At 33.3% G+C, this 10901-nt stretch overlaps 2 protein-coding genes across 2 annotated transcripts; both read right to left on the reverse strand.

Annotated features, from left to right (window-relative positions):
- Nucleotides 430–1286, reverse strand: LOC109713766 (F-box protein At1g61340-like). Its single transcript, XM_020237955.1, has 4 exons — nt 1240–1286; nt 1037–1111; nt 850–920; nt 430–773 (listed from the first exon to the last, which is right to left on the reverse strand). The coding sequence occupies exons 1-4, from the start codon at nt 1279–1281 to the stop codon at nt 548–550; spliced, it is 414 nt and encodes a 137-aa protein (XP_020093544.1). The 5' UTR covers nt 1282–1286; the 3' UTR covers nt 430–547.
- LOC109713621 (heavy metal-associated isoprenylated plant protein 39-like) lies at nt 5554–6156 on the reverse strand. Its single transcript, XM_020237769.1, has one exon. It carries the CDS (start codon nt 6139–6141, stop codon nt 5755–5757), a length of 387 nt encoding a protein of 128 aa, XP_020093358.1. The 5' UTR covers nt 6142–6156; the 3' UTR covers nt 5554–5754.

Below are 10901 nucleotides of genomic sequence, written 5' to 3' on the forward strand. Positions count from 1 at the left end.
ATACGGTAGTATAATTTCTCTAGGAGATTTATTTTATTCCAAAAAAAATTAAAGATCAAATACGGAATTTCATTAGATCGCACTTTTCTTTTTGAGTAAATCAAAAGGATACATATCGAATAAGTCCTTAAACAAGTTACCATCTATCATTTAGTCGGATCAATCATAAACTAACCAACTATATATAATAATAAAAAAAGAATTTCTTCTTTCTATATTACACTTCCTCCCTAGTGATCTTAATCTCTAGAGGCTTCAATATATATAATTAACTCGTGTTTTTCTTTATTTCCCTCTCAATTAATTGTTACATTCAAACATTAGAAGGCCATAATTTAAAGATTACTTTTCAAATTTTCGAAGAAAAAAAAAAGAGTTAGGTAAACAACTCTATATCTACTACAAAACAACCGGATCAAAAAAGGCAAATAAACTACATGCATGGTAGCAATACTAGTGTACTACAAAAAAGTACTACAATAACTGGTGGGTACATGTAATGATAGTAAAAATCGTAAACGATCACTTTCGCTGTGAGTTCGCAAAGTCACGCATGTGCATTAGAGACGCGAACAGCCGAGCCCTCGCGCTTAGTAGGCAGGCTGCAAGCCCTCCATGCTGGTCTAAAAGCGAGCCTTCTCTTGCAGTCTCCTGCTCGAAAGAGTACGGCGGCGACACGCCGCGTATCTTCCTCCGACAACTTCGACACCCTCGGCTTTCTCGATCCCATCTTCAGCAACGGCGCGTCGGGGGTCGGTTCTCGATCCTTCGACCTACCGAGAAAAGATCGCGCAACTTACGGAGAGAAGTATTCGAACATGTAAAGTACAAGAAGTGTGCATGCAGTACCTGTCGAAGGCCGATGTTTTGCTCCGTTGAGGAGTTGAGTAGTCGAAATGCGAATGCTGAGCAGCGAGAGCCTTAACAAAGAGATTAATAACAACAACAACAACAACAACAATAAAAATGTAACCAAAAGGATTAAAAAGAGCAAACAAAATTGATTAAGTATATATAGAGGAAGAGTCTCATGTACAGCATTGTGGAAAGTCCTTGAGACTGTGAGCAGTGGCTTCAGTTCATCATGGCTTAGTTTGCACAAGACTTGGACCTTCACATGCAAAAATATAAAGAGATAGAGAGAGAGAAATGTGAGAGACGGGTTCAAAAAAGTTTTTTTTTAAAAAAAAAAGAAAAAAAAGAAAAAAAAGAAGAGGGGGTTAGGGAATAGGTTTATACGAGAGTGTCCAAAGGGAGGGAATCAATGGGGGAGGAGGACATGAGAAGAGAGGGAGAAGGTGAGGAAGAAGCAACCCATGTGTTCTTTTGGATTGAGGAGGAAGTGGGGAACGTTGGTGTAATTGGTTTTTTTTGTATTTGAATTTTGTTTCCTAACCGCTGCTGCAGTTAATTTGTGCTCTGCTTGGGCTGGACCAGTAAAGCCTTTTCCTGCAGTACTCTGTGAAGCCCACTAGCCCCAGGTTTTGAAACAAAAGGGGCGCGACCTAACAATTTCACCGAGTGAGTGCATTAGGCTAAGGATTTGATGATTGGTATTCGAGATTTCAGATTAAAAATTTTGTCGCTTCACATTTCTAACTGGCTGAGCTCGTTTCTAAAAGAAATTAAACAACCCAACAATTTCACCGAGTGCAGATAGCTAAGGATTTGATGATCGGTATTCGAGATTTCAAATTAAAAATCTGGTCGCTTCGCATTTCTAACTAGCTGAGCTCATTTCTAAAAAAAATTAAACGAAACAGTAGTTTGGTGCCTTTATGTCTCTAAAATTTCTCTACCTTTTAAATCTGTTTAGGGTTGCCAGGAGAATGCGTTGCTTGCAACGAGAAAAGTTAGAAAAGTTATATATCTCTGTCCTAACTCGTTTTCAAATGATTTGTTACTTGCTCCTGACTGATTTTCTCGTTAAAATTGGCTTTCAGTTGGAATAAAGTTCACGTGAATTTATTTTTTATAGAAATTCAGCGGCTTCAAAATTGAAGTTTTTTTTCTTTCTTTTTTTTTATGTTTGTTTCACTAAAATTTCTGCACTAGTACACCAGAGGGTGAAAAGAAATCTTACAACAACTTATTTTTATTTTTCTTATATATATATTTTTATTTTGTAATCGACTTCTCCGTCAACCAGAGCAAAGTCAATTAATTGTAGTGTTTTAGAAAAGTTGAGTAATGGTAGAACTCAATTCATACAGAACCAAACAAACATAGAAAGTATATATTTACCGTCAAAAATCACTTCATTCCTCAACAGACCTTAAATTGCTCCCCGTGCAAAATAGAAGTTCTTGTGTTAAAAAAAGGGAAAACTTCAAAAAATTTTCCTGTGGTTTCACACTTTTTTATTTTAGTACCTTGTGGTTTAAAGTGTATCAAGTTAGTATCATGTGGTTTCTCACTTTATCACTTTAGTACCCTGTGGTTTAAAATGTATCAAGTTAGTACCCTGTGGTTTTGCACTTTATCACTTTAGTACCCTGTGGTTTAAAATGTATCAAGTTAGTACCCTGTGGTTTTGCACTTTATCACTTTAGTACCCTGTGGTTTCACACTTTATCACTTTAGTACCCTATGGTTTAAAAAACCACAGGGTACTAACTTGATACAAAATTAAAACCACAGGGTACTAAAGTGATAAAGTGCAAAACCACAGGGTACTAACTTGATACACTTTAAACCACAGGGTACTAAAGTGATAAAGTGAGAAATCACAGGGTACTAACTTGATACACTTTAAACCACAGGGTACTAAAGTGATAAAGTGAGAAATCACAGGGTACTAACTTGATACACTTTAAACCACAGGGTACTAAAGTGATAAAGTGAGAAATCACAGGGTACTAACTTGATACATTTTAAACCACATGGTACTAAAGTGAAAAAAAATTGAAACCACAAGCGGGGTTTTTGAAGTTTTTCCTTAAAAAAAAACAAAAAATCAGGTGTACTTGAATTGATTGCTACTTGCACCAGTAAACAAATTTTATTGTGCGTAATTTACTCAGATGTCTCATAATCTTTCTTCTTCTTTTATTTTTTTCTCACATAATCTTTTGCAACTAATCCAAAATTGCCATCCATTTAGTCATAAGCATTTTGAAGTGATCAGATACACAGTAACTGCAGATTTTTGCAGTGTAATTTATTGGCGTATTTTTTTCACCTATAGCCAAAACAAAGTAGTTAGAGATGGTGAGTTCACAAGCTTATCCTCAATGGAATTTTTTTCATTTATTATTCTTTTTTAAGAAAAAGATGCCACCACAATCCTAGTCGTGCAAGTGGGTCCAACCCTAGCCCTTGAGCATTTGGAGAGTTGTGGATGCATGTATGATACTAATAAGAGTATCAGATCATCTGATCCATTTCCATTAAATCCTTGGAACTAAAAAACAAAGGGTTTTAGTCGAAGAGATAACACAGAAACGTCATCAATAATCACCGGCCTTTTCTAGTGATTGCGATCACAATTTCAATTTTTTTAAGTTAGAGCTACGTTTTACGCCTATATTATCTTCAGATTTTTATATGTTTCGTTCATTTAAAATAAACTTAATTAAAAATGTAAAGCAATTAGATTTTAAACTTAAGATCTCGTTTATCAACCATTAAGTCTTTTGTCACCTGCATGAGAGATGGTCAATAATTTTAGGTATGAGAATTGCATATGTTTGAGAGGATGTTCAAGCACTATAACAGAATTAGGTTATAGGGACACATGTTTGGGACACTTTTGTCTAAGTGTCCCATTTATGTCAAAATTTTAAAAAATATCTACTGATACCTAAGTATAAAGCCGAATCCAACAAAAAATAAAAGGTTACTATATTCAACCCATCCAACCCAGCTCATTTGGTCCGATTCCAAATAGAAAAGAAAAAAAAAAAGAAAAATCGATTACCATTTTCCCTTCTTCCCTTACTCAATCCATTGAAATCCTAGACGAAGGGCCCTTCCCTCTCGTCCTCCTCCGCCACCGCAGCCAACGAGGTAGAGTTCTAGCGGTTGCTAGATGCTTAAATAAGTGTTGCTAAATTAGCAGCACTATTTTAGGTTATAGCGACACTCTTTAACTGTCACTATATACCTAGCGACCCCACATATAGCAACACTTTTTAAAAGTGTCGGTAATTTAGTCAGCAGCACTTTTTTTGACCTATACCGACATTTAAAAGTGTCGCTATAGACCGTTTTTGTTGTAGTGAAGACAAAAACTGGTTTCTATCACGCTACCATTATCTTCAATCAAAATTAGGTCGACCAGAAAAGAAAAAGAAAAAAATCTTCAATTGAAATTTGCATTCAAATTGCTAATGAGAAAAACAAATAATAGTATTCACCGAGTAGTCCTAAATCCTATTTTCGATGATGAGACTTTTGAATCAAGATATTAAAATTAAAATTTTAAAAAATTGAATATGCGACTCAAAGTAGTTCATAAATCAGATAAGTTCTTTAAACTTTTATGTTATAAGTACTGCTAATTTAGCATAGAAAATATAAAATAAATCGTCTATGAGAATGAAATACATGCCCTAATTTTTTGTATTATTATCAGGTGCTTGGAATCTTCTAGAGTACTCCCAAGCATACTAAAATAATTATACAGTTGGAGAATTTTATTATTGCCTATGAAGCATGGAACTCTAATTTGAGCCACGCATAAGGTCAACTTTAACCTGATAAATCTATTTTCTATTGATTTTTTTTTTTTTGGTTTCTTTTTGTTTTTTTTCCTGATTTGGTGACGCAAGATCTTTAAAAACAAAAAAAAAATATTAGCACAAGGGAGATTATTCTAGAACACTAAATCGTAGAAGTGACGCATCCATTTAAAAATCCTCAAGGCTCAATATTATCATAATGGAACTAAAATTCCCTAATAAATATTGTTGCTTACGATATAATTTGGTTTTTGAGCAAAACGAATTAAAAATTTCGAGACTAAGATTTCGTTTGGAATTGTAGGGAGATTACATTACGTGCGGTTATAAAGAATATTGTATTCCGTATATTGTAATGAGTCGGTTATGACATATTTTTTATAATTTCACCAAAAAATGAAGACGGATATCGTTATTTGCTTTTATCCTAACTTCATTTTATCTAATAGCGCAAGATGAGCCTCAGTAGGAAACTAAACCTAATTATTGATGATCAAATAATTTCTTCAAGTTAATTAAGTCAGATTAAGGTTAGTTTTCCAACCTCAACAACCCTGCTTTGATTGCTTGATTGCCAAAATGACTTGAACCATGCATTGTAGAGTATTTATTTACTTTTGAGTAAACAAGCAAACTAACCAATTATGTGTACTTTTGCCTCACATTGAATGCATCTATTTTTTTTTTTTTTTTAAAGACTTTAACTAAGCTTGGAACATTGCTTCATTTAAGTTTCTCCATGTTTAAAATGGTATCCAAATTTGAAGGAAATTTTACAAAAATGACTCTAATAACGTGTTATCCAAAAAAAGTCAATCTACTTGAAAACAATTCAGAATCACTCTTAACACTACGGAGAAAAACGCAAGAGTTTCTAGTCTCAACCCACATTTTTTTGCTCAAAAATATTAATATGGCAACGGAACATAAGATTCAAAATTTTACAACATATATCCTGTAAGAAAACTCATAGACAAAGTTATGTACATCCCACATAAACTCATTTCCATGATCATCAACACACACTAGTCACCTCTGTTCCAGGGGAAAAAAAAGAAGAAGAGGAGAAGCTTCAGCAGATCACACAAGAATTGGGATTCTCCTCTATACTCCTAACAAAATACTGGGTGGTCATGTGAGGGTTGTAGTTCTTGTATGCATTGACAAGTTCACTGATCATCTGCTCATTGGGGTCCTTCTTTTTCTCACCCTCCTCCTTCTTGGGCTCTTCCTTCTTGGCTTCTTCTTTCTTGGCCTCCTCCTTCTTGGGCTCTTCTTTCTTCGCCCCGTCCTTCTTTTCCGGCTCTTTCGCGGGGCCGACCGAGAAGATGCTGGTGGGCCAGGATTTGCGCAGTTTGCTCACGACGTCCACCGGGTCGACCGTCCCGATCACCGTCATCTTCCTCTCCTTCATGTCCACCGCGATCGAGTCGATTCCTGCGTGATAAAATGGCGACATCGATCACACAGTAGGAAACAGGCTCAGAAATATATATATATATATATAGAGCTANAAACAATATTAATTAAGGGCTATCAAGGATCATAAAACAATTCTATGATACCCTGTAAAGTAGAACCAAAAAAAAGAAAAAGGATCTCCTTTTCTTCAGAAAGGGAAAAGGCCAAAAAAAAAAAAAACACTATATTGGAGCACTAAAGAATCAGATTCCCCAAGAACAAAATAATTAAACAAAAAAAAGAAGAAAAACCCACATCACAAAAATATGAATCTGACCTTCATATCTGAGAGAAAATGGAGGATAATGGAGAGAATTAGGAGAGTGGGAGGGTCTTCTACGGAGTAGTGGTGTGAATTTGATGAGAGGAAAAAGGAGAAGGTGTTTGGTTTTTATGTAGCACCCGAAAGAGATGAGAGGGTGAGGCTGTGATTTTTTATTCGTCCTAGGCCCCACAAAACCAATCAATCAACATCCGTTCTACGTTGACGACACATTACTCTTTCCTTTTTTTTCTTTTTCTAGTTTTATATATATATATATATATATATATATATATATATATATATTACTATACTATTTATAGTATTAAAATTTTGGTATTATTGAGTCTTCAGTCATTAAATGAAAAAATGTGCGGCTAGAATGATAGTAATCTTCTTGGATTGAGTGGGTTGATTGAATAGTATAATCTAACGAGTAGAAATGATCAAAAGATAAATCTAACAGCAAAAAATTCGAGAATATTAAGAGCTTGCTATTATCGATAGTATATATATATATATATATATATAGGGTCTGGCTACTATACTATTATGAGTACGATCGCTCTCGAACTCATAAATCGTTTTCGATGATAGATCTTCCGAATCGATGATCCATACCGTAAAAATTATTTACAGCATTTAAAACTTCTAGAAATCAAATTTTATAATTTTTCAACATCATTTACCTTACGATCAAGAGGTTCATAAGTTTGACAATTTTTAATGGCCGGTATGGGATACTTACTAGTTTAACGGTGTAAAAGAATCGGAATTTATTGAATTTTTGATAAAAAATTCTATTCACTACCTAGATAAAGATCAATAACTCCGATCTTGAATTGAAGGATTTGATCATTCTTTTTTAGGACGTCGTTCGATTTTGACCGTTCATTTTATGCCCGCTTGATGGACTTTATTATGATTTCGAAAATTTACGAAATTTATTTTCTATAAGTTTCAAATACTCTATATCATATTTAACAGAGTGGATCGTCGATTCGGAAGCTCCATCATCAAAAACAACTTATGAGTACGAGGGATCCAATACTAATAATAGTATAGTAGTCACGGTAATATATTTGTATTGTTTTACACCATTAAACTCACAAACACACCACATCGGCCATTAAAATGGTCAATTTTGAGATCTTTTGATCACTAGTCAAATGATGTCGAAAAATTATAAAATTTAGTTTTCAAATACTTTTAATAGTGCAGATTAAGTCTAACGGAGCCGATAGTCGATTTGGAAGCCGCATCATCGAAAACAACTTGGTAGCACGGGAGGCCCCGTGCTACCGTTAGTATAGCAACTGAACTCTATATATATATATAACTAGGCTAATATACTATTAATAGCACCAAGTCATTGGTGCTACCAAGTTTTTGGCCATTATATTGTTGACCACGATCCCACTACCTTGCATCTGAAAAATAGTAGAAAATAATTTTCTCAAGAAATAGTTTTTTATAATATTTTCAAGAACCAAACATGTGCTTAGTGCATTTTTACTTTATCACTTTATAATTAAAAAGTTATTAAATTATTTATAATTTTTATTTATTTATTTATCATTAAACAGAAAAGTAAAATAAATTTTTTTAACAAATCACAAGATAATACATACAGCATCTTAATATTTTACAATTCTATAATCTATGTTTTACCAATTTGTGATCTGAAAATAATGTTATTTTATTTACTATCCTTTTTAATAATAATTTTTTAAAAAAAATTATAATTGCACTTAATTAAATATATTTTTTAACTATAAATGATAAAATAAAAATATGATATACCATAAGTACCAAATTGAATCTACATATATTCATTGCTCAATACTTTTGTGTATCACAAACATTTTATATATAATAAAACATTATAAATATTTATATATATTTAGATGAAAAGTTTTTTTAAATTTTAGGGTTTGGAATATTGGACAGAGGATAATTCATGAATAATTTTGATTAAAAATAAGATTAATATGTAATGCTCTCAATATATAAGTGGGAAAGGTAGGTTTACTTTATTGAATTATTGTGCCTAATCCTTGAATTATGGAAATAATACTTGTCAATCCATTTTAATACATGTTTGGTGAGAGATACAACTAATTATGCTAAGATACTTAGAAATGTTTTCTTTTCCCCTTATCACAGATGTTTTAACGTATTTAATTATTTTTTCCTTAGAAAAATATTATTGAAAATTAATTTTTCTTAGCGTCTTTATTAAAAGATTATGACCAATTTGCATTAAAAATTCACTTATTTTGGACTTTTGCAAAACCGGGCCACCTTCTTCGTTTTTGCAGATTCGGTCCGCTTTTTCAGCAAACTGACCAAAATACCCTTATCTCTCCTCTTCGTTTCTCTCGTTCTTTTTTCTCTCTCTTTCCAGAGAGTGGCGGAGACGGAACGGAAACGCTCTTATACCTTTTTCTCTCTCCTCTTTTTTCTCTCGTTTTTTTTTTTTCTTTCTCTTCTCAGAGAGTGGCAGAAACAGAGCGGAGGCGGCCTGCTTCGATTTTGTCCGGCGTATCCTTACTCTCACCCGCACACCCCCATCTTCCTCGCCTCCGATCCCGCCGAGGCCGCGCCGCGACTCTTTTTTTTTTTTACCTCTCTGACTCTCCTACACTGTCTCCGACGACGACGCCTCTCTTACCCTTCTCCGCTCTTCTCGTCCTCTCCCTCTCCCTTCTCCTCTACTGCCACCGACGACGATGCATCTTCGCCGGCGCCGACGCCGACACCGTGAAGGTCACTACGGCGCTGCAGCCTCGGAGCGGGGGTCCTTAGCGGCGTCGTTGCCGGCGCTGTGACCGTTGGCAGAGAGGGGTGACCAAAAAAACAATAAAAGAAGCGAGAAAAAAAAATAAAGATAAAAATTTATAGAAAAAGAAGGATAAAGATGAAATTCCATCGTTAACTGCAAAAAAAATTATAAGTTGCATTACTTAAAATATAAACTGCAGCTTTAAGATGAAAAGTATACTCTTTAAACGAAAATTACTCTCTTTGGAAGATATTTACATTATTTTTTCTCTTATTGCACTCTTTCATATGAAAACTGCATCTATTAAGGTGAAAGTTACACTCTTTAAACGAAAGTTGTACTGTTTCTCCTCTTGTTGCACAATTTCTTCTCTTGTTACACTATTTTTTATCTTAAACTGCACCCCTTTAAGAGATATTTATACTGTTTCTTCTCTTATTGCACCAGTTTTCCTTTTGTTGCACCATTTCTCATCCTGTTATACTATTTTTTTATCTTAAACTGCACCCTTTTGAGAGATATTTATACTGTTTCTCCTCTTGTTGCAGTGTTTTTTTTCTTGTTGTCCTATTTTTCCTCTTGTTACACTGATTATTCATGAGGGTCGAAAATTTGATTCCTCGCCTGTGAGTTTACAAATACTGTAAAAATTAAATATGTGACTAAGTATATGACGATTTAGGATGGAACCTAATAACTTGTTTAAAAAGTACTAATAATAATAATGAAGATCAGGTGTTATTTAGTAGTATTAAAATTACTTTTTTATGTGTCATATTATAAAAGGGTTTGTAGCAACAATGGTGATTAATTATGTAGCTAATATATAGTTTACGGTTATCATACACCGCACGTGAAACAAATAGATTTTATTTGTTAATTATTCTTGATTAATTGCAACAAGTTGAGTTTACTTTTTTAATGGGTAAACTTCAAATACAACTCTTTTGGTTTCGTGTTTTCTTACTTTAATACTCTATGATCTAAAGTGCGTCACTTTAGTATTATGTGGTTTTATTTCTCTCTTTTCGTCTGCGCCTCCGTTAACTTTCTGTTAAATTATATATAAAAACTTCAAATACCTGACCTATGATTTATCAAATAATTACTTTAGTACCATATAGTTTTAATTTTGTCACTGATGTAACGAAAAATTAATAAAAGGAATAACAGAAAGAAAAAACGAAATAGAAAAAATACAAAAGTGATACATTTTAAACCACAGAATATTAAAATAAGTAAATAGGAGACCACAAAAGTGATATTTAAAATTTTTGCTTTTTTAAATGACATTTTACATTATGCCTTACGTTAGCAGAGGCCTACATGGGAGATTGCATAACTTAATTTAGCAAAAAATTAAATCTTTTTATTATTTTTTTTTTTTCGTCAAAACGTCACGTTCCGAAAAAATATTCATTATGCTTTTAATTAGTGGAGGTTAACTAACGACATAATCACGGATGTAAAATTAATTCATATTAAAATTTAGCTTTATCAGACAAATACTACCGGCCCGTCCCGTTCAGCTATTTAATTAATCAAATATAACTGTTCTCGCCATTACAAAATGATTCTTAAATTATGAAAATTTTATTTTAATATTTTTGTCAATTATGTGTCTATTATGTTCACAGGAAAAAAAAAAAAACTATCAAAAAGAAAAATTCAATTAGGCTAAAAACTAATTATGCAAAACAATCGTTATATT

This window comes from Ananas comosus, linkage group 8, assembly GCF_001540865.1.
Source record: "Ananas comosus cultivar F153 linkage group 8, ASM154086v1, whole genome shotgun sequence".
Classification (NCBI taxonomy): Eukaryota; Viridiplantae; Streptophyta; class Magnoliopsida; order Poales; family Bromeliaceae; genus Ananas; species Ananas comosus.

Bases quoted from the DNA above. Each gene is read 5' to 3' on its own strand.
- LOC109713766 (XM_020237955.1), bottom strand. From the start codon at position 1,281: ATGTCCTCCTCCCCCATTGATTCCCTCCCTTTGGACACTCTC. The intron at 1,112-1,239 runs GTATAAACCTAT...TTGCATGTGAAG, and splicing joins CCCTCCCTTTGGACACTCTC to GTCCAAGTCTTGTGCAAACT. The intron at 774-849 runs GTACTGCATGCA...TTTTCTCGGTAG, and splicing joins AAAACATCGGCCTTCGACAG to GTCGAAGGATCGAGAACCGA.
- LOC109713621 (XM_020237769.1), bottom strand. From the start codon at position 6,141: ATGTCGCCATTTTATCACGCAGGAATCGACTCGATCGCGGTGGACATG.